Here is a 23,672-nt window from a genome sequence, read left to right as displayed (position 1 = left end):
CAGCTTTATACTCTAGAGCAGCGGTTCTCAAACTTCATTGCACCGCAGCCCCGCTTCTGACAACAAAAATTACTGCATGACCCTGGGCAGGAGTGGGGAGACCGAGACAGAGCCCAAGCCCCGCTGCCCAGGCTAAAGCATTCAGGCTTCAGCTTCAGCCCCGAGTCCCAGGCAGGACCCCGACCCCATCAGGCAGCCCCCAGACCACGCTGGGCCAGTCGACAGCCCCTGGACTCTGTGAGGCTGGCCAGCAGTTCCAGACCCCCACCATGCGGGGCCGGACTGCAACCCCACTGGGCAGCCGGGAACCCAGACCCCGCCGGGCAGCGCAGCAGCCTTTAGCACACAGCTGGACTGCAGCTGTTTGCTAATTGGGCCACATGCGGCCTGTGGTTTGAGAACCGCTGCTCTACAGCCTGCCCTTCCCCCTGCAGCGGAGTTGGGCCTAATCTACTATCTCAGGGCCTTCTGCAGCCCTGAGCATTGCATGTGTTTGGCTAGATTACACCACCCAGACGGATAATTTTAATAAGATGTTCTATTTATCTTTTCATCACATATTTTGCCTCTAATGTTCAAATTATCAGTGGCACAGAGTAGTCAGCAACTAAATACAAAATAATGTGAATAAAGAAAGACAGTAAACAGCAAATATCTAGTAGAGTGGTGGAAACAGAATCATGTCTTGCTTTAGGTGTCACTGGGCCAGGTTTTATTTCTGTGGATGGGAAAGCATTCTGAATACAGTGCTGCAGTGTGGACACATCTACATAAGTGGAGGGACTATTACATGTGGAAGGGGGAGAAAAAAGGAGGGAATACCACTAAGTATTTTATACTTTCAAAGTTTTATATAAATGCACGGTCACAATAACAATTTCACCGTTTGAGAAAATGGAGGACCAGTGAGGTGACTTGCCCACAGCCCCATAAAGTCAGTTACAGAGCTGAAATCCGAACACAGGAGTTTGCTCCGTTCAATTCTTTTAATCATTTCAGTATTATGCTCACCAAGAACATTTGCTCATGCAAGCTAGTTAATATCGAGAAGGCCAGAATTATTTTAACTCAGTGTTGTTGTTTCCAATTGTACATCTATGCCTGAGGCCAACATTTATTAACAAAACAGTTCTTAGACATATGACTCAAAAAGTTCTAATTACTCCACATGGCTAGGCTTAAAACCACAGTCTCTAGAGCAGGGTTCAGAATATAGTCAACACATTCTGATAAAGCTGAATGCTGTAGGTGGTGTGACAAAGCTCTGTCCTTTTCTCCGTGGGTCCCGCGCTTCCTAGCAGATTTTTGCTAGCCTCAGAGATTCACTGTGACCCTCCACGTAGCCCTTCTCTCTCTAGAGGCAAGGGTCATAGTCTACTGAGCCATTTTCATCATAAGCCAGCAAGGGAGGTGAGGAGAAGCAACCCTCCCTCGCACAGTCTCTGTTGTCTCCCAGTCTCAGTGATTAACTGGGGGGGAGCCCAGGCCCACCCTCTACTCCAGGCTCCAGCCCAGGGACCCTAATAGTAGCAGCTATGGTAGCTGACTTTTTGGAAATAGGACGCATACAATTCCCTGGGCCACTTCCCCACAGCAGCCCCCACTTCCTCAATATCTACTTCACCGTTACCTCAGGGCCTCCTTCCTTGCACCTGAAATGGTTTGTACTGCTCAATTCCTCCAACAGCGCAGCTTCCTCCTACAGCTCCTGATACACGTGCCCAACTGACTAATAGGGAGACTTTTAACTAGTTTCAGTCAGCCCCTAATTGGCTTCAGGTGTCCCAATCAACCTAACTATCTTCCCTGGCTTCTGGAAAGATCTTAATTGGCCCCAGGTGTCTTAATTGACCTGGAGCAGCTGCCATTTACTTATTCTGGTAACAGGGATTTGTTTAGCCTGGGGCTAATACATCTATCTCCCACTTCTTTTCTATAGCCATATGGCCTTGGCCCATTACAGTGGAGAAGAAGGCCAACCCCATCCAAAGTCTGGCACAAGTATAGTGCATGGCTCTTCCTGAAAGGAGGTAAACAACTAACTGAAGAAAAATCAATTGCTTTTATTAGATTTCACCATGTAAAGACTAATACACATTTTTAACTGCAGTTTTAAACCCAAGGATTGAGAGGAGAACAGGGAATTGAGGGGAGAACAGCAACATGCAGAGCAAGCAAAGAATCCAAACAACATAGATTTTGAACATGGATAGTCATTTCTAAAAGCCTGTCAGAGACCACTCACCACACATGGTGCCTCCACAACTCTGGGAATTAGCTCTTGCCAGGCGCCACCCTCCTCTGGCAAGGTCTCTACCCATCCTCTCTTTCACCCGAGGCCCTCTCACCCACGGAACTGCAGCTTCCTGTTTGTCGCTTGGCCCTCCACCCAGACCACTAAGGTCCTCCCCTACCAGGGAAATCGCAGTAGTTCCAGAGCAGTTATCTGTCTGACATCTCCATGCCCTGTGCCACATTCCAGTGGCTGGCAGGAGAACCCAGGCCCGCCCTCTACACTGGGCTCCAGCCCAGGGACCCTCTAACAAGCAGCCAAGGTCTGTACAGTCCTTGCTGCTGTTTCCCTGGGCTTCTTCCTATTTATCTGGCTTCACCCTTTTTGGGTTTGCGAGCTGCAGCTCCCTCAGTCAAGATGAAGTCCCAGTGGAACTGAATGCAGAGTTTCGATCCAGGCATCAGAACACTTACTTGAGTGTGGGTAGGGGTTTTTGTAGGGAAACAACAATGGTTCAAGGGAGAACACTAGATTTGTTTACGGGTAAACTGATGACTCAAGGGTTTTCTTTAGGCTAGACTATAGGAACTGATCATTCCTGGCTATGGGTGTGTTCCTTCAGGGGAGCTCACAATGCAGTTAGGCAGCTTCAGTATTTTGGATATCAGTCTGGGATTCATTACTAGAATTGGTCTGATAACTGCTGAGCTGGGTGTGTGCAGGCATAGGTTCATTAACATCTGGAGCAGAGATCCCCCATGATGCAGTGCTTCCCTGCTTTTCTGGTCCCAGAGTTCAGTGCAGTTCTTGCCTTGGAATCTCTGTGCTCCAATCTGTATGCTAATGAAGATGCCTCCCTGTCCCATCTTTGATGCAGATGAGGCTAGGGGAGTTGCCTTAATCCTGTCACCCTTGTCAGGAGTTGTTTAGGTGCATCTCCCACTGCCTTTTCATTGCTTTTCATTGCATCCGATGAAGTGAGCTGTAGCTCACGAAAGCTCATGCTCAAATAAATTGGTTAGTCTCTAAGGTGCCACAAGTACTCCTTTTCTTATTGCTTTTTCTGTAAGTCTTTCTTTTGATTGGTTTTGGTTCAAGCAGAGGCTGGGGAGAGGGGATGTCCTTTGTGAGTCAGACAGGCTGGTTACTGCGCCCTGGTTCCCCAAGAACACAGAGCTGACTGGTACTACTGTTCCTGCCCAGCTGAACCCATTTCCAGTTAGTGGCCTGCTCCCAGTCTCCTTCAGGTGCAACCTGGGCAGTTACATGGCCCACCTAGCCACTTTAACCCCTCCAGGCCTTGTGTGGGATGGGCACCCCATCACAAAGCCTGAACACAGAGGCCTTATTTCTGCTCTAATTCACACCCTTTGCAATCCCATCAAAGCCAGGTTTGTCAGGACACCGAAAAACCCGCAGCTGGCCCATGCCAGCTGACTCAGGCTCGGGCTGCGGGGCTGTTTCATTGCAGTGTAGACTTCCGGGGTCAGGCTGGAGCTAGAGCACTGCGACCCTCCCACCTCGCAGGGTCCTAGAGCCTGGGCTTCACCCTAAGCCCAGATGTGTACATGGCTGTGGAACAGCGCCACAACCCAAGCCCCATAAGCCCGAGTCAGAGCAATTTCACAAGATGTTTTTTACCCAACCCTAATTATCATCTCCTCCAAAAATGCTTTTTACTTTCCAGCAGTCCTCCATAGTCACCACATGGAGAAGTTCAAGATGGCATGTAGCAGCTTTATCACTAATAACTCAAGAGAAGTTCAGTTACTAACATTTGAAAAGATACAAACAGGAACAGGGCAAATAAACAGTGCTCCCAAAGGGAAAAAGTCAGCACAGGACTGTTGAAGTTCTTGCAGTGGAGGGTAAACTTTTGATTTTTACATATTTAGAAGAGCCCTACGTTTCTATAAACAATTCAGATATCCAGCCCTTGTCCTGAAGATACCAGATGCTAGATGTTGTGCAGACATGCAACAACAGATGTCATGATAATAAATAATGCTGCCCTGGGCTACTAGAGGAATGGGACCCAAAACAGATTGCATAGTTATTTAGCGTTCCCTGGCTCAAAGCAATGAACTAGAGATAGGATTCAAAGTAAGATATTGTGGCATATACAAACCAATGACAGCTGAATTCTGTCCATGGTGAACAGCAATCAAACACTTGTGGCAGATCCAGCAGTGTCACATGCCTAGAATCTTTACCTCGCCCACAGACTTAAGTGAAGGCAGTTACTGCAGTGAGACTAAATAAAGGGCAGAATATAGTTTCTCAAATAACCTCCAGGTTGAAAGAATCCTTTAACTTTTGGCAAAAACATAATTTAAAAGAGGCCACATTCTCCTTCAAACAGCCATGGCATTTTTTTCCTTCTCAGACTGATGTCACCATGGTCACCTACAAACCCAGCTGGCAGTTAGCTCTCCCTTAAAATGAAAAAAAAAAAAAAAAAAAAAGTCCATTTGATTAGTACTTCTGGTCTCCAATCCTCATACCGGGCATGCATCCAAAGACAAGTGACCATCCAAGAGCTCGAACTACATAGTTCAGGCCCTTCATTTTCAGTTTTTACTGGAAAATTCCCAAGATTTCCAAAAAGCTATTGTTCAGCTTTTACTGATTTTCACCCAGTTTTTGGACTACTCGAATATATAAATATACTGCTTATGTTAAGGAAATCCAATACATGACATTAGGTGATGTGTTTATGCTAATAATAAGTTTGCGTTTCCATTTAGGCTAGGCTGTCTGTTAAAGTAAGGCAAATGTAGTGGAAGATGCACACATGCATACACGTGCAAGTGTTTACATACAGTTCATGAAATAAATCACAGCGTGAGCTGCTTTTACTTTCAATATTCCTACTTCTCTCTGTTGCTTTTTCTTACTAACCCAGAAAACCATGAAGTTAATTTTCTGCCCTCATTTTCATCCATGTTTTTAATTTTTTGTAATAAACACTGAAATTCCCAGGAAATTTTAAACAAAATATAAACTGAAAACAAGGGGCCTTGCACATAGTACAGGATCTGACCTGAGGTGCTGGGCATTACCAACCTCATTTGACATCAGTGGATCCAAGAGTGTTCAGCACCAAGCCATATTCCAAACACTGCTACCTAAGCACTTAAGACAAAATTAATCTTTGCCATCTGTAGTTAGATTTACATAAATGATGCTCAAGGTTTAATACTATTCACACACCTTGGAGGTACAGCTTTGTAGCTAAGCAGAAGATTTATCCATTTGCATTGCAGTTCACTCTACATGTAATGTCTGTTTGGGTATGTGTATTCAATACCCTTTTGACCCATCAGGTTTCTGTGCATTGTTAATGCAGTATTATATATATTACAGTAATGAACATTAGACCCAAAGTCTGTACCACAGAAGGAGATCCATAAGAAATGGGAAGCACGTTAGCTGTCCGAAGAGGAGGGTTTCTTAGGTCTAGACGACAGGAATTTTGCACCTCTCTTTGTGGGATTTCGTTCTCATTCTCATTCATTGATTTACTGTCATTCCGCACCTGGAAGAATTAAAATAATATTGCCCTGGAAGTCAGATTTGTAATACACTTATTAAGAGTCTTATAATAGAACTTTGTTAATTCAGGTGAACCATTCTTAAACTGTACTGCAAAATACATTCAGGATGAGGAAAGCAACTTTCTTGTCTTAATCTAATCTTTTGCGCTCTCATGAGTTTCTTCAATATAAAAGATTTCCCAGAGCCTGCCATGGCACACATCCTGGCAAAGGGAGACACAGCTAGCTGTTCAGCAGGTAAATCTTTTGGTCCACACCTGCTGTGGATACCTCCACTGTAAATCTCCTGCTGAACTGAGTCAATTAGTATCTCCACCATAGTCGGCTAACAGTCTTAACACAAAAAGAACAGGAGTACTTGTGGCACCTTAGAGACTAACCAATTTATTTGAGCATAAGCTTTCGTGAGCTACAGATGCATCCGATGAAGTGAGCTGTAGCTCACGAAAGCGCCATGCTCAAATAAATTGGTTAGTCTCTAAGGTGCCACAAGTCCTCCTTCTCTTTTTGCGAATACAGACTAACACAGCTGCTACTCTGAAACCAGTCTTAACACAAAGACTTAAACTTCTCTAACAATTTTTCACCCTTCTGAATTATTTTAAGTCAGTGAAAGATGGATTAGGGGTCATGAAATCTCCAGTCACATCACAATGTCAGGCAGCTGGCTGCACGTGTAAAATTCAGCATAAGACACTGCTATTTTTAGAACTCAAGAGCTAGTTCCTAACACTGGTATATTTGTAGTAGCCAACTGAGCAGTACTTTGATTAGGAATTAAAGAACAGTGGCAGTTACCGGAGTCCTCTATAAAAAGAAACTGTCTCTGTATTGTTCCATCCACGCTCTTCCCCTTGCCCCTTGTCTAATCTTTGCTTCCCAAGAGCCATTTTGAAGCTTTGCATTAACTGCCTTCCCTGTTTTTCACATCCTTCCTGCACAGCAAAGAAGTGGGGCTTTGAGAACTTCAGTCTCTTTTCCCCCTTGGCAGCAACCAGAAATTCAGTGTTTGTCAAAATAATTTTTTCAACTGCTTTAATCTTACTTTTTCCACATCCTTGAAAACACGGAGCAAGTTTTCCCTTAAAACTCCTGTCAGTTCTCTTTCGGTCCAGCCTCTTCTCAGAAGTTCCGCAATCAACGCAGAGTATTTCGAAACATCTTCCAGTCCTTCAGGGAATCTGTTAGTAATGACCACAGAATGACACACCATATAAGCCGTGCTTCTGGATGAATCATGTAGAGAAGGGTTTTAAATGATTGTGGCAAGGGTCCAGTTACACTGAGAAACAGGTCACCAGAGGGCTCAACCCTTCTCCCAATTAAGTCAAAATCAAAAGTCCAGCTAACTGGTTGAATCCCAGAGCCATATCAAACAAGGTCTTTCTGCAGGAAGCATTACTTTAATGGGACTAAACTGTGCATTCTAGAGAAAGGCGACATTCTGTGCAGACAATAAAGCAGCATGGGCAGTATTAAAGAAATAACACCACTCATTCCTGAATACACCCCTCATTCCCCACGCCCCATCTCTGATGGCCAGGAAAACATCTGTGCAACAGAAGGCTGTAGTGCACTTTACCTATGACATGCTATACTATCAGAAAGAGAGTCTGTATGCATATGATACACTGAACAATTGTGGACCATTCTTTGTACTCTACTATACACATTAAGTCATTTATCAGAATAATCTAGGGGGACAAAGTCCTGGGAGAAGTCTCAGTTTTGAGCTCAATGGGAGTTTTGGACCTGCAAAGAAAGCTACATGAAACCCTCCATTTGAAGGGAATACAATAAGCAATCTGATGTCTATTGTGTAATTCCTGTCACAGCAAAGAAAGTTGGAAGGAAGAAGCAGCCAAACCTATACATAACTGGTCTTCCAGGGTTTATTTTTGTGGGCCTTTGGCATTGTTTTGAGAGACTATGTGCAGGGCTGATTGTTTTAAATCTGCGTCAAGCAAGCTAGCAGTGTCATCCCTTTACTCCATGGCTCATTCAGCACTTTAGGAACCCCCAGCACCAATTCTATTGAATAGCCGAGTGAAAATGTGTACAAGACAAGAAGCTCCAACTGTTATCTGTCACCGCATAGGAGATTCCTGTTACTGAACGGCTAGTCCCTGTGGCAGCAGACTTTTCTTTAGTGATCCACCATTTGATATGACTTGTGCCCAAGTGTCTCAGACTCAAGCAAGAAAGATGCACAAGGTCATGAGCCAACAGAAGAAGAAAGGAGAAAAGCTTAAAGGCAAGCAGGTAAGCACCAAGCAGGCTAATCTTATGCTAGAATACATTTGTTATGCAGGGCCATATATTACCCCAGAAGCAATCACAGGCATGAGTAGGGGGAGCCATGGTGCAGAGATCAGATTGCTTGTTTTGAAGGGAGGAGGGTTCCCTGGCAGAACAGAACGTTGCCCCCCAAGCACCTAGATCCTAGGAACCAATGGAAGCCAAAGCCATGCCTCCACATTAGCCCAGGGCCACATGGTCCTTCCCTAGCTGCTAAGAAGGAGAGAGGGAGGGAATAGTTATACAGTACAAATGGCTCATAGAAGAGCTAACAGTCTGAGGCAGGGTTAGATTTCTACCATTCATTGCTGGCACGTGCAAATCCCTGACCTCAAAGAGGGCACCTCTGAGGTTAGGAGGACAGCAGGGGGATTGTTGTGCTGGCAAGCTCATTTCCACCCCACGCCAAATGAAACGTATCTTCACACTAATCTAGAAGGGAACGATCAAGCCCTTGCTTTATTAAAATGTGTTTTAATAATAACTGCACAACAATTTGCTCCAAGAGCTGTGGTCTGCCTTTTTCAAAAGAACCGAAAGAAAATCCTCATGAAGAGCACGTTATTTTTAAAGGTTTCAGAGTAGCAGCCATGTTAGTCTGTATTCGCAAAAAGAAAAGGAGTACTTGTGGCACCTTAGAGACTAACAAATTTATTTGAGCGTAAGCTTTCGTGAGCTACAGCTCACTTCATCGGATGCATTCGATCCGATGAAGTGAGCTGTTGCTCACGAAAGCTTACGCTCAAATAAATTTGTTAATCTCTAAGGTGCCACGTGTACTCCTTTTATTTTTAAAGTTATATATTGTTTTACTCACTGATCCACTCCGTCATAGTCACCACCAATTCCTATTGATTTTGAACCTGCAATTTTCTTTATGTGGTCAAAATGATCTAGAAGAAAAGACCAAAGAAAACAACATCAAAGCACAGAGCAAGAAGAAAAACTATTTCAGACATATTGGTGTTTGGTTAACATGTCTCACAATGTTTAGACAAAGCACTAAGTTCACTTTAAATATGTGACAACAAAAAATACGTGTAGAACATGAGCTAAAATTCAATGATGTAAGTGACATGCCCTTGATATTTGCTTAACTTGACATTTGTATTCAGTGCAGTACTAGTCCTCTTGACAATAAAATAACTAGGCTGATGAAAAGTGAGTTGAGGAATATGACTTGCTCATATGCAGGACATGAATTCTCTAGAAATACCTTGTATATAGCAATGGAAATTGCATTACCCCTTATTTCCCAACACCCCTGGGGTTTGCTCTACTCTGAGACTAACTATTTACAGTCAGGGCTTTTCCTGGGGATTAACACCCAGTTAGGATTTAGTTAATGGTCCACTTTGGGCCATCAGTTCCTCAGCTACTTATTAATGACCTGTGTCTCTTATTATTGTTCAACAAGTGTAAACTCTAAAAACGACCCGATTTAGGGATCTAAAGGGGTGTGTGTTACAAGCCACTGAGTGGCTGTGATTTACACAGTGTGGGGATGAGTGAATGTGTGTGTTACAGCAACAAAGATTCGCACTTGAAATGTGGCTCAGACTCGAGAGAAATTTATAGAAGGAATCATTATTCAGAACTGCAGTATATTAGATGCAAACCTGCCACAGTTGCAACATTCACAACCTCTCTTCCACAGGCCAGCACCTTTGTATAGAAAGTCACCATCACAATTCCATTGTTCTTTTTCTGCAAGATAGAGGGACGTATTGTGAGCAGCTATTCACGGGCCCTGTGTCATGGTCACCCTCAAGGGATGTGAACGCAGCTCCATCTAGAGCCCATCAATGCCATTCTACATGTGAAGGTCAGTTGAGAGCACACACTGCTGCCTCCCTATCCCTTATATGCAATCCTCATCTGGTGTAAGTCAGCATAACTCCATTTACTTCAGGAACCATGTCAAACCAATGCAACTTCCTCTCATTGCAAGCATTTCTTTTCAACATGCCAGCAATCGTTCCACAGTCACATATCGAATATAACCCAAAGCCATATCTGAAGAGCAAATGCTTAACTTATTTCTTATTGCTTGTGAACTGGACTTCAGAGATGGCAGGAAGAAAAGTACACACTGAATCCTGTATGTGCAGGATTGTCTTGGGCTGGCCAAAGGAGTGAAATCTTTTCAAATCACTCACCAAACTCCGGAGAATATCATCAGGAACATTTCTTGAGTGGTTACAAACAGAGAAGGCTGACGAATGACTGAAAATGACTGGTGCTTTGGAGATCCGGAGAACCATTCTTGAGGTGGAGTCTGATGTATGAGATAAATCTATCATCATCCCCAAGCGATTCATCTCCATCACCACTTCCTAACACAGATGTACAGACAGCAGTATTAGTATTGCATTCTGTTAAAGGAGATGTGTTAACAGATGTATGTGACTAAATACTTACATTCTGCAGCTGTCATAAAAGTGGGTATAGGTCTCTCTACGTGTGTGGTTTTTTGTGGCTACCATAGGCTTCCTAATCGTTTCTCTAATGGGGACACACTAGCACATCACAGAGTCTCCTTCTCAATGCTATCGGCAGTTATCACATATTTAAAATCTCAGCCATATAAAATCTAAGGTCTTGATAATTCACTGTATACTGTATAGTTCACTGTATACTTCACTAATAAGTATTGCTGCTAATACAAAATGTTGCAATTTCTTACTCCTTGAATTCTCAGTGTTCTGAAACCACTATGAGAAAATTGTACTAATTTACCAAATTATTTGCTGCATTTTGCCAGATTCTATGTCACTCATGCCTTAAATAAGCACTTGCAACACTCATGGAAACCAAACAGACCTGCATGCACTTCTGACAGGAAAATTTAACCCAGTTTACTCATCCCACCGGTCTGAACACTTGAAAGGTAAGGAGGACTTCCCAGGATAAACTTTGAAACATAACTGGAAAAAAAGGAAATTGGGGACCTCAAAGTCATGAGTTTAAACTTTTTAATTTATTTTTGAAGTTAATGCCTTGGAAATAAATTTTCAGACCAAATTTGTGCTTCTCAAGTTTTGCAATTTTCTGTTTTATGTGCTATGTTTTGCTAGCACTAATGACGTTCTTCTACTTTCAGATTTAAAAGTATCTTGTTGAATAGAGGTGGCTTTGATTAAGTCATGGACCCAACCGCCACAGAATTTCTTTTGGGGAAGGAAAGGGAGTTCAAAATCCGCATTAGAATTTCTCAGGCCCACCTCTAATGGCAACACAATCAGGCTCTAGAAGCCTATTTGTCCTCGGCACCATTTAAAGGAATGGTGCTAGATTCTATGGAACAGGAATGTAAAGAACATATTATAGCTGCTACTTAATGGATTATGTCAAATCCGGAGGTTGTTATTCAGGCAAACTTCCACAGCTTCATTTGAAGTTGAGTAAAAACTGAGTTAAAGAACCACAGGATTTGGGATAGTTTATATTAAAATTCTAAAAGTTTCCATGACTTCCAGCGACCTCCACGACTTCAGCCTGCGGTGGTTGGGCGCTGTAGGGTCACCTGCTGCCTCTGGCGGCCCTCAAAGCACCAAGCTACCGCAGGTGGTGGGGTACACCACAGCCCCCATCCACTGTGGGCAGCGAGGGAACCCTGCAGCTCCTGGCCACCACCGTCAGTGGGGAACCCCCAAGTTCCTGTCCACTGCAGACCACTGGAGCCACGGGTGGCAGGGGTACCCCACAGCTCCTGGCTGACACAGGAGGCAGGGGCACCCTACAGCTCCTGGCCCCCATGGGCATCCGGGGGACACCCAGAGCTGCAGGCAGCAGGGGTACCCCACAGCCCCAGCACAGCTGCCTTGCTTCAGGCGGTGGGGGGACCCACAGATCCCCATTTTGTCTTGGATATTTTTAGTAGAAGTCACAGACAGGTCACAGCTTCCGTGAATTTTTCCTTTTCCCCCGTGACCTGTCTGTGACTTTTACAAAAAATGTCGGTGACACAATCTTAGCCTTAATCTTGATTTATCAATTCCTGCAACCTATTACTGTACCTCAAGTCCTGAATACTCCCGCCCTCTGCCCCTCAACATATCCCATTCTGGGAAAGTTGTACAGAATTTGATAGGGACAAAACCCACAAGGTTGTGTAGACATTTACTGAAGTGCTACAAACAGAAAAGACTGAGGAATGATGGAACATAGACAGTTTAGTAGAGGGAAATCCTTTCTGTAGGATGGGGAAAAGTCTATAGAATTATACAATAAGAATACAATTTTTATTACATACTATGGGACTGTGTATCAGAGGGATAGCCGTGTTAGTCTGTAGTCACAAAAACAATGAGGAGTCCGGTGGCACCTTAAAGACTAACTGATTTATTTGGGCATAAGCTTTCGTGGGTAAAAAACCCACTTCTTCAGACGCATGGAGTGAAAATTACATAAATATTTATGCCTGTATCTATAATTTTCACTCCATGCATCTGAAGAAGTGGGAGTTTTTACCCACGAAAGCTTATGCCCAAATAAATCTGTTAGTCTTTAAGGTGCCACCGGACCACTCGTTGTTTTTATAAGACTGTATAATCACAGTCTCTTTACATATTTTACTCTCTCTCTACTGTTGAGTTCTGAATCCCCCATCCCAAGGCCATCTACAATTTATAGTCATTAAATCTCTTAAGACAATTTTTTTTTAAAAGCAAAGGACCAGAATCTTTGAGGGTGTTAATGAGAGAAAAGTTTGCTTAGGTTGCCATTGAGGAGAGATTCTTACTTTGCCAAATGAACTCAGACCATTCAGATTAGGATAAAAGTTATGTACTTGCTTTGATGAAGATTCTGCCCTTCAAAAAGAAAACACGTAAGAAACCATTGCATTATTCTAGTGGGTTAGATCCAAACAATCAAATTTCACACAAACACAGTAAAAAACCCTCACCCTGAAGTCATATAGCTGAGATTAAAGATGATAAACATAGCTCTCATTCATGCAATGTCATGCTTGTATCTCACTCCTAGACATTAGTCATCCAGGTCAGAACTAGTTCACATGGCTGAGGAGGCACTTTGCGGAAGTGCATGCTGTCTAATGCTGCAACACTTCTAGGGGTCACTAGCAGACTTCAGGGCTATCAATCTGGTATCTTTCACCAAAACTAAGTTCACTTTTAAACTTGCACCCGCGCTGTCTGACCAGGGCCAGGTTGGGTGAGGAAGAAAAGGAATTACAGCAATGCAATAACATGGTGATTCTTAGGCCTGAGTGCAGCATGGGTACAGGTTACTTTTTAAATGTTAGAATAAAGAATGCTTTTGTTGACTTATTTCTTGTGGGTGTTCCAGCAGAGGTGGGTCTTTAGGACTGGTCAGAGAGTGGTGGTCTTCATGAGCAATTCCTGAAGACAGTGTAGAAAGATATGACAATGGCTCTGTAAGAAGTGGATACAGGATGTTGAGGCTGGCATCAACAGCCAAACAGAGGAAACTGGTGGGCAATGTGTCAGAACTAGATCAGCAGGAAGGAGCAGAGTTATGCAGGGCCATTTTCTACTGTTAGCTGTTCTTCACCCCTATATGGGTCTGTGTGACTCAGGAATTAGAAATATGATTTGCAGGCTTTGGTATTTAGGTCACCAGTTTGAACCCAGCATAGAACGTTACTGCTCAGAAGCTGTTTGTGGAAAAAACGGGCATAGTGCAGTTCCCAGTGCTGGATGTCTACATCACAATTAGCTCCCTCAATAAAAACTACTAAGACTGAAGAAGTGTGTGGACGCCTCTCACACCATGACAGGAGTATGGCAATGACATTTTCCTTGCTGGACAATTCTATGGACAGAGGATTTAAGGCTGACCCTAGAAGAAGCTGCAGGATGAGGGGGGCTCTACACAGACTTAAGGGCTGATGTATGACTGTGGGTTAGAAAAGCATTGCTCATCACCCCTAGTGTGGCGGAGGGAGGCATGACAGCAAAGTCTTCTAGGAGATGGATCAATCTGCTTCTTACAAGGATAGTTTGGGATCCAATTCCTTCCTTCACTGGGTGTGCTTGGCCAGCAGGTGGGAGAGGCAAGGTGTGTGATATGGAGGTGTGTGAACCGAGCTCCAGCCCACCCATGTGTAGTACACAAGCCTTCACAGCAACACATGTGGTATGTGCTTGGGGCTGGCCAAAGAGGAGAGTTTCCAGTGCCGTCAAGAGCTGAATTCACACACAGCACTCACCACGCCAATAAGGAATGTATGAAGTTAGCTGAATCAACAGAAAACCCTTTCTTACTGCCTCTCCTGACTGTAACAAACTTTTTACCAGTCTCAGTAACATTCCTTCCAGAAGAGAAACGTATCTGTTACATCCTGTTCTAGTTTTCTCACAAAGCAATGGAGATGATGACTTGCCTGTATTTATTTTGCCAACAAACTAAAATAGATCCCAGGATGTCACTGAAATGCCAAGTGGCAGACAGATTCTCCTTCTTTAACCCACCACATAACAAGTGGACCTATCCAAAGGACACCAGTCACCCTTCAACAAATCCACCATTAGTCACAGATAGCAGTCTCCCACATTTTTCAAACCAATTTTGGCCCATCTTAAAACTGCCATCCCTTTGCACTGGAAAAGTAAGCGTTACAGAGACTAGTGCACATCAGTTACCATGGAGTATTGCAGGTGTGCGTTAAAGACATGTACCGAACACCCAGGTCATAATACATCCTTAGCGTTGCGAGACTGCTGTCAATGGAATGGCCACCTTCTATTCCAATCAAGCATGCTATCTTTTTACTATCAGCAATACCTGGAGTTTAAAGGGAAAATAAATGCCACAGTAAATTGAAGACAAAGACTTAGAGCTATCTGCATTGAGCAGCAGACAATCATTTCACAACCATAAATGCCAATACTAACATTCTTAATATGCAATGTGTGATATGCCAAGTACTTCATCTCATGTATATTCCCTCCTGCAATCTCATTAAAGAAACATTTTCATTATAAAAAAGTATCACCTTGAGAAGTAGTAACAAGTTCAAGTTCTGGATAGATCTGACACATCCTCTTGACAACATCAATCTGCTCTAGGGTCAGACGCACAGCATCCTTGTTCTGAGCGCTACACAGAACATACACTGACCAAAACTGAAAAAGAAACATTGATAGGCCAAACCACAAGTTCATGGACTTCATTATCAGCAAAAAGATGAGACTCATAAATAAAACCACTTCCTCCTCAGCAATTTGTCAGGGAGCTTTCATCACTGGGATATTCCAAAGGAACACCTAATCTGACTGGGGCACGCTCTCTGATACGAGGCTCTTGGCACCCCCAATCATTCACACAGTCTTCCAAGGACAGGAGGATAAGACAACTTATTAATTCAGTTGCTGTAAAAAAAACAACACTTTGGATAAGTGGAGCTGGATTCTGCAAAGACATTTTAAAGTCTGGCGAATGCAAATATATAAAAGTTTCTGTAGCCATGCAGTTTTCCCTTTTTTCTATCATGGGTTGAATCAAAATCCCAGGTCTGAACCACCTCTTCTAAACTATGGCATAGCCAAAATCTGGATGTGTATCTGGATTTTGCTCAGATCCATCTATAGTCTAAGAGATCCATGTCATAGCACCAACAGTACACACCTGAGCTCCGACATGGCCAGACTGAAGTTTCTGAATATTTGTGACTGTGGTGTTGAGAATTTTTAAGTTGATTTTACTTAGTCTGTTTTGGTACAATATCCTCAGTCGTAATGGAAGGTCATTGTGCCTAAGAAGTAAAATAATAGCATTAATGATACAAAGAAGCTTGTCCTTTCCTAATGTTTATTTATCTATCTCCTTTTAGTTCCCCTTGAATGTTCACTGCCAACATCCTTGCAACAGTTCTCTAACGGGTGAAGAGCTTGCAAACCTGGCAAAAAAAAATGTAATCGAGTAGCTGAGTGGTACACTTTAAGCACTATCTTACCAAAGCTATTGCTCCCAAATTATGATAAACCCCACCCACTTTTCTCCGACCACTTTAAGCACTGCCTCACAGCGAGGTTTGTTCAGAGCCTCACTTTCTGTAACAAATTTCATTCCTCGCAGATCTTTTTTTCTGTTGGCCTGAAGGTTTTTCCCCTCTCACTCCTTGATGCTGAAGTTTCTCTCATAAGCCCCTCTTTCCACCTTATTCTTCTAGCTCCATTCCCATCTCCACTCTTTCTGTTCAGATGCTGGATCTGCAAATAGCAGCCATGCTATTGGCAGACAAGTTTGATTTTAGAATTTAATTTGAGTTACAGCACAATAGTATCTGAGTGCTCGAGTGATCCCTTTCCTTTATGTTCCTGGATCACATCAGACTCAACACAAACATTGTTCCTCCAAGCTGCCTGGGCATGCTTTCATATCATGCTGTCGGCTTTATAAACATATACAAAAGGAAGTAAAAAGTTATAGCTGAAGAAGGGTATTATAAAACTATAGAAAGGAGATGGTAGAATTGCATAACACAAAAGTAGATAAATGCTGAAATTCTCCCAAAGACTAATGCAACTTGATCCAAGGGAGTTTATAAATAGCCTTTGAATTCAAATTGAAAATGCCTTCAGAGTGATAAACTAAGGCAATGAGACATAAATGCTCTGCCACAGGTGCTGCTTACATCTCTGATCCTCAGAACTTGCTAAGATCCACTGACAAAATGCAACAATGGATGGGCCTCTGCTTTGAGAGCCCAGGGTGAAATCAGAATTGGTTGCGCTGCTCAGGGAGGGCCAGATTAATGCAAGGGCTTTAGGGGCTGCAGCCCAGGGCCTCGGGCTAAGGGGGCCCCGAAGCCTGGATGCAGCCCACTTCTTCTTTTCATCTGGCCTGCAGCAAGTCTCTGTGCTGCCGGCCGGACACTGGTCCTCGACCCTCGGCACCTCGCCCCCGTCCCCAGGCTGGAGCCATGAGCGCCAGCTCACCGATGTGCCCCTGCAGCCCCTAGGTGAGGGGTATTCAGGGAATCTCTGCATGCTGCCCAGGCCCCCAGGGCCGGCTCTGCAGCTCCCATTGGCCAGGTACCACCCTGCTGTGCCGCTGACCAGGAGCTGCCCAAGGTAAGTGCCTCCCAGCCAGAGCCTGCACCCCAACCCCCTGTCCCATCCCTGGCCCCACCCCAGAGTCCAGTCCCCCAAGCTGGAGCTGCACCCCCTCCCGCACCCCAATCGCCTGCTCCAGCCCTGAGCCCACTCCAAACCCCCAGGGGCCCCACAAAATCTAATAGGCCCGGGCCTACAGGAGAGTTAATTCAGCCCTGTGCTCAGGGTTTACAGGATTTAGCCCTTAGTCTCCCATTGTAACAGGCAGAGGATACGGTGGGGCCTTAAAATACACCAATATTTGTTTACAAGGACAGAAACTGAAAATCTACCATTGAAGTGTTCAGTTTGCTAGACCCATATCTTTCAGATTTTCAATAATTGGTGGTGAATGGTTGGTTCTCTTGTTGCATCTCATAAGTGAACTAGCTTCACTATAAAGTACAGTTATATTTAATATGCTTTGCTAGTCTTAAGTTTGTGTGTGTAAGGAAACCAAGGTGTTGTTTTATGGTATATGGGAAGGGGTGAATTAAAGGTTTTTGGCTGGTTTTCAGGCTATTTGATGTAACTCTTCTCCAAACAAAAAATATATATTTTATTACAAGTAATTTAGCATCTCCCCTCAGCCCCTACAGAACCCTTTCTTAGACCTGGTCTACACTGTGGGGGGATCGATCTAAGTTACACAACTTCAGCTATGTGAATAACCTAGCTGAAGTTGACGTACTTAGACCTACTTACCGCGGTGTCTTCACTGCGGTGAGTCAACTGCTGCCACTCCCCCGTCAACTCTGCCTGTGCTTCTCACAGTGGTGGAGTACAGGAGTCAACGGGAGAGCGCTCGGGGGTCAATTTATCGCATCTAGACTAGACGCGATAAATCAACCCCCGCTGGATCAACCGCTGCCCGCCGATCCGGCGGGTAGTATAGACATACCCTTAGTCTACTAGCTACATAAATTGGTCTTGATCCATCTATCTTCCATGCCCGCATATAGGGTATATTGAATACCTAAGGATACCTTCTGTTTAGGTCACCATTTTAGAAATGTTAACCCTGTTAATGAAAGATACCAAGATGTATTGGGAAAAAAAGACATTCTACATACCCATCAATTAAAGGGGCTTGCTTCATTAGCTCAACAGCCTTTTCTCTGATGGATTTATCAATTCTGAAAGCCAAAACATCCAAGATGAGCAGCAAGAGCCACGGGAACAGCTTCATAGGATCGCTATTCATTTCCACAAAGATGTTAACTAGAGAAGAAGGCTGCCACCATAGAGTGTTGGTTGTGAAGAAGCAGCAAATTTCCAGTCTGCAAAGGTTCTAGACTTAATGATTTTGGCAGAACTGCTGTGTCTCTGTCATTGGTAAGGCACAGGTGGTGAAGGAAGTTCTGAAGGCAAACAAAAGGAATGAAGAGAGTAAGAAAGGAGATTAGAGGTGGATGATGTTCATGGTAAGAGATTAAGACTTCTGACTGTTGTTTGAAAGTTGAGCAGCAGATATTTGCAGTTATACCTTCCTTCCAAACAGTGTTGCTACCAGCTGAAATTAAAGAAAGCATTTACCCATTTTGCAGCTGGAGGAAATGGGTGGGCTTGGATTTGCATCTACCAACTAGTAATTACATGTCCAAAGCATGTAACTAAAGTTATGTATCTAGTTGCCCAAGTGAAATTAACTGATCTGCATGTACAAATAAGCTGATTTCCTCTCCTTTGAAACTTTCAGTGAAATTGTTCACCAAAATTCCAAGTCTCATTTGAAAGCAAGCTTTTTATTGTGTAAAAAATAAACGCACTGCAATGAGTGAAGCAATGAACCCACTGTATAAAGTGTATTTTCTGAGTGAAGCAATCTGAATGCAATACTCTCATTATGATATAGTTGAGTAACCAGAGCACAATCTGAAAGGGTCAGTTGTTGTTTTAAATTTATTTCTATTAAGGAGAGCTGAACATGGAACCCTGCTAAGAAATAATAAAAAGAAAAGGAGTACTTGTGGCACCTTAGAGACTAACCAATTTATTTGAGCATGAGCTTTCGTGAGCTACAGCTCACTTCATCGGATGCAGACTAACACAGCTGTTACTCTGAAACCTAAGAAATAATGTGAGCATTCTTCCCTACCTTTTGTATAGAAGTCCAGATAATAGTAATACTTAAGCACTTCTACAGCATCTTTTAAGTGTGAATCAGGAAGCATCTTACAAACATTAACTATACCTGACAGTATGATATAAATATTAAACCTGTGAGCAAATGAAGATGCCATCGTAAGGAGGAAATATTTTTTCCAGCATTGAAGTCAATGGCAGAGCTATGAATAAAACCCAAAAGATTCCTGACCACTGTTCCCTGCTCCAACAATACCTCATGTAGGATGTCATATACTGGCAGTGATACAGTTCTGTAATTTTAACATCACAATGCCGGTGTTGTCAATCACAGGCATTCAAAAAATCATGAGTCACGCCCCAAAAGAGTATGAATTTTTTTTAAAACAGCTTTTTATTTGCCTTCTGGTTTGTGAGCCTTTATTGTTTGTATTCTTAAGCTTTTCTCCGCAACAATGGAAGCTAGAAACAGCTCTCTCATTAATAAAGTAGGATGTTGGGAGGTGTATGATAAAATCACAAGGGTTGGCAACAGATTTGGGCTTGATGTAGGAATTAATGGGTGGGTTGTAAGTTGTGCTGTGTTGTGCCAGTGAACATAACATAAGAACTGCCTTACTGGGTCAGACCAATTGTCCATCTAGCCTAGAATCCTATCTCCAATAGTGACCAATACCAGACCTTCAGGGGGAACATACAGAAAAAGGCAATTTTGGAGAGATCCACCTTGTTTTCCCCTCCCAGCTTCTGGCAGGCAGAGGTTTAGGGTCACCCTGAGTGTGACATTCCATCCCTGACCATCTTGGCCTTAGCAATTGATGGACCTATCCTCCAGGAACTTATCTAGTACTTTTTGTTTTTAACCCAGTTATACTTTTGGCCATCACAACATCCCATGGCAAGTTAATTATGGATTGTGAGAAAAAGTATTTCCTTTTGTTTGTATTAAACCTGCTGCCTATTAATTTCACTGGGTAACCGCTGGGTTTTGTATTGCGGGCAAGGGTAAATAAACACTTCCCTGTTCGCTATTTCCCCACATAGTGATTTTATAGACCTCTATCATATACACCCTTAATCGTTTCATTTTTAAGTGGAACAGCCCTAATCTTTTTAGTCTCTCCTCATATGGAAGCTGTTCCATACCCTTGACTATCTTTGTTGCCCTTCTCTGAACCTTTTCCAGTTCCACTATATACTTTTTGAGACAGAGCAACCAGAACTGGACACAGTATTCAAGGTGTGTGTGCCTCATGGATTTATATAGTGGCATTATGGTATCTTCTTTCATATTTTCTACCACTTTCCTAATAGTTCCTAACATTCTGTTAGCCTTTTTTACTGTTGCTGCACATTGACTGCTGCTGCTGCAGCTTTCAGAGGACTATCCACAATAATTCCAAGATCTCTTTCTAGAGTGGCAACAGCTAATTTAGAACCCATCATTACATATGTGTAGTTGGGATAATTTTTCCTATGTACATTACTTTGCACTTGTCAACGTTGAATTTCATCTGCTCAAACTAGTTAGTGGTTTCTCCTGGTCTTAAAATTTCAGTTACTATAACTGAAAAATTAAAGAAAATTTTTTTACTTGGTGCATTTGATGGAATTTCCTTTCTCGTCTTTTTCACTCTCCCCTGCACAATCTGTTTCCCCTTTAAGTGGGCCTCCCAGAGCAACAGAAGAAAAGACACCCTTATTAAACAAATTAATAATTATAAAACCACAGAATCTGGAGATCCAGAGACAGCTGCAGTCCCAGATATGAATTTAAATCATTTTAAATTAATTCCATAATGATGGTATCCCTTTTAGAAAGTTATTGTTTTCATTGGAGTGGAACTTTAGATTACAAAACCCAAACTGAACGTAAGTGAATAGATTTGTTTCCATTAAATTTCAAAACATTCTGGTCACAACAATTTGTTGTTATAAGATTTTGAGACAATTCTTACCCAAACACTACACTATTTTGCTGATATATCACGTTGACTGGAGTCTGAAATAAAAAGGTTGACCAGACTATTTGCACTGTCCAAGCTCAAAGGAATGCAAATAAGATGATTAAATAAGAATGTAGGGGTTATTTAAAAAAAAAAAAAGAGTTTGTTTTTAATAATGTAAGGTGTTGTTAGCTCAGTTAGAACTTTTAAAAACTCTAATTTAACCCAACACTACCCCTTTAATATGTGCTCTCACCTGAAAGGAAAAGAATGCTAAAGATATTAAAATAAAAATCCTTTTGAAAGCACATTGTGGGAGTGACATTTTATTCTCCCCGCACTTATTCTCTTTTGCTAGATTTCTACAGAACATGGAGCAATACTGCGGTGGTTCAATACCCACTCTTCCAGACTAACAGCTGGCAGTCTGCTCCCAAACTTGCCTTCCAAAATCAAATTCATGCAGATAAAGATTATGCGTGGAACCTATTCTGAATATTACCTTTAGGTTCACAGGGGTACCAACTGGCCCTTTGGGCTTGGAAAGATGCCAGCTCCTGTTCTGGTCATTTCCTTTTTCTTTGGCAGATTCCAAATGTGTTTTTTCTTTGGAGGAACAAGCACAGTTCCTTTTCCATGCCAGAAGTGTGTGAAGCTGTACAGTAAACACAAGCTTGCAGGCACTTGGAAAGCTGCCAAACATGTGGATGGAACGATACTACAGTATCTGCAAATGAAAAACATGCTTATTGGAAAAACAACGCCTCATGAAGAACACTTTAATTGTCAACTCCCAGAGGATTAACCCTGCCATGACCACCTGGTTCAGGCCAGCAGCTACAGGACCCTGTCTTGTGACATTAGTTCCCAGACTAACCAAACCCAGCCTGGGCTGCTTCAAAAGCCAGAAAAAACAAGCCAGTCTGTGTTTAACAGCCTGAATATAGTACCACCTTTATATTGATTAAATCCCAAGCACTGCTCCTTCAGTGAGCACCAAATTCCATGCTCGCTTTAATCAGAGGAGTAGCCCCGCACTGTTCCCTTCTCCTCATTCCAATCTCAGAGAACTCCCACTACTGTACCAGGTTCAGAGAAAATTGTCTAACCATTCTCCAACACAGGCTAGCCAGTCCCTCTGGATTTTCACAGGGTTTGTGCCACAACTGACAGAAGAAGCAATCTTTCCCCAATCTGATCTACAGCCACAGAAATCTTCCATGTTTCTCCCATGTTAACTGGCCATTCTATACTGCAACCCAGGAGCCTCTTAGAACCAACTGGCAAGAGGCTCAGAGGGGGCACATAAGGGTTACAGGGATCTCCTGCATCTGGTGCATATATTGTAATTCACCAAAGAGGATCATGTGAAGTGTCAAATAAAAGCTGGCTCCACTTTGGTCGCTAGTATCATCACGAAACACACATAGCCCTGGTCTACACTACAAGGTTAGGTCGGATTTAGCAGCGTTACATCAGTTTAGCCCTGCACCCGTCCGCACTATGAAGCCATTTTTTCTGACTTTAAGGGCTCTTAAAACCTGTTTCTGCACTCCTCCCCGATGAGTGGATTAGCGCTGAAATCGACCTCGCTGGGTCGAGTTTGGGGTAGTGTGGATGCAATTCGATAGTATTGGCCTCCGGGAGCTATCCTAGAGTGCTCCATTGTGACCACTCTGGACAGCACTCTCAACTCAGATGCACTGGCCAGGTAGACAGGAACTTTTGAATTTCATTTCCTGTTTGGCCAGCTTGGTGAGCTCTTCAGCACAGGTGACCATGGATCCCAGAATCGCAAAAGAGCTCCAGCATAGACCAAACAGGAGGTACTGGATCTGATCGCTGCGTGGGGAGATGAATCCGTGTTATCAGAACTCCGTTCCAAAAGACAAAATGCCAAAATATTTGAAAAAATCTCCGAGGGCATGAAGGACAGAGGCTATCACAGGAACCTGCAGCAGTGCCGAGTGAAACTTAGGGAGCTCAGGCAAGCCTACCAAAAAACCCAAGAGGCAAATGCCCACTTGGGGTCAGAGCCCCAGACATGCCGCTTCTATGATGAGCTGCATGCAATTCTACGGGGTGCCCCTACAACTGCCCCACCCCTGTACGTGGACTCCTGCAAGGGGGGAGTCTCACGCAACAGGGATGAGGATCTGGGGGACAAGGAAGATGAGGAGGAGGGGGAGGTTGAAGATAGCGCACACCAGGCAAGCGGAGAAACAGTGAAATCCTTGCGGATCGTAAACATAAAAAAGAAGCTTACAAAATGTGGAAGATTGGACAAATGACCAGGGAAGAGTATAAAAATGTTGCTCGGGCATGTAGGAATGAAATCAGGAGGGCCAAATCGCACCTGGAGCTGCAGCTAGCAAGAGATGTTAAGAGTAACAAGAAGGGTTTCTTCAGGTATGTTGGCAACAAGAAGAAAGCCAAGGAAAGTGTGGGCCCCTTACTGAATGAGGGAGGC

The 23,672-nt window shown here is 43.3% G+C and overlaps 1 protein-coding gene across 4 annotated transcripts in view; it reads right to left on the bottom strand.

Annotated features, from left to right (window-relative positions):
* Positions 1-2,043: 2,043 nt before the first annotated feature.
* LOC144272659 (dipeptidase 2-like) overlaps positions 2,044-23,672 on the bottom strand; it is a 35,842-nt gene continuing 14,213 nt past the window's right edge. For 2 of the 4 annotated variants that reach the window (XM_077830886.1, XM_077830884.1), the window contains 10 exons: positions 18,245-18,532; positions 15,703-15,829; positions 15,071-15,200; positions 14,718-14,859; positions 12,833-12,902; positions 10,248-10,424; positions 9,708-9,795; positions 8,906-8,981; positions 6,836-6,971; positions 2,044-5,771 (listed from right to left, as the gene is read on the bottom strand). In XM_077830886.1, coding sequence (XP_077687012.1) covers positions 5,574-5,771; positions 6,836-6,971; positions 8,906-8,981; positions 9,708-9,795; positions 10,248-10,424; positions 12,833-12,902; positions 14,718-14,859; positions 15,071-15,200; positions 15,703-15,829; positions 18,245-18,375 — 1,275 coding nt within the window. In that variant the 5' untranslated portion in view covers positions 18,376-18,532 and the 3' untranslated portion in view covers positions 2,044-5,573. Of the gene's footprint in view, positions 5,772-6,835; positions 6,972-8,905; positions 8,982-9,707; positions 9,796-10,247; positions 10,425-12,832; positions 12,903-14,717; positions 14,860-15,070; positions 15,201-15,702; positions 15,830-18,244; positions 18,533-21,704; positions 21,930-23,672 lie in introns of all 4 variants that reach the window. The other 2 variants (XM_077830883.1, XM_077830887.1) reach the window with 2 other exon arrangements.

This window comes from Eretmochelys imbricata, chromosome 12, assembly GCF_965152235.1.
Source record: "Eretmochelys imbricata isolate rEreImb1 chromosome 12, rEreImb1.hap1, whole genome shotgun sequence".
Taxonomy (NCBI): domain Eukaryota; kingdom Metazoa; phylum Chordata; order Testudines; family Cheloniidae; genus Eretmochelys; species Eretmochelys imbricata.
This window is presented reverse-complemented; position numbering and strand designations above follow the sequence as displayed.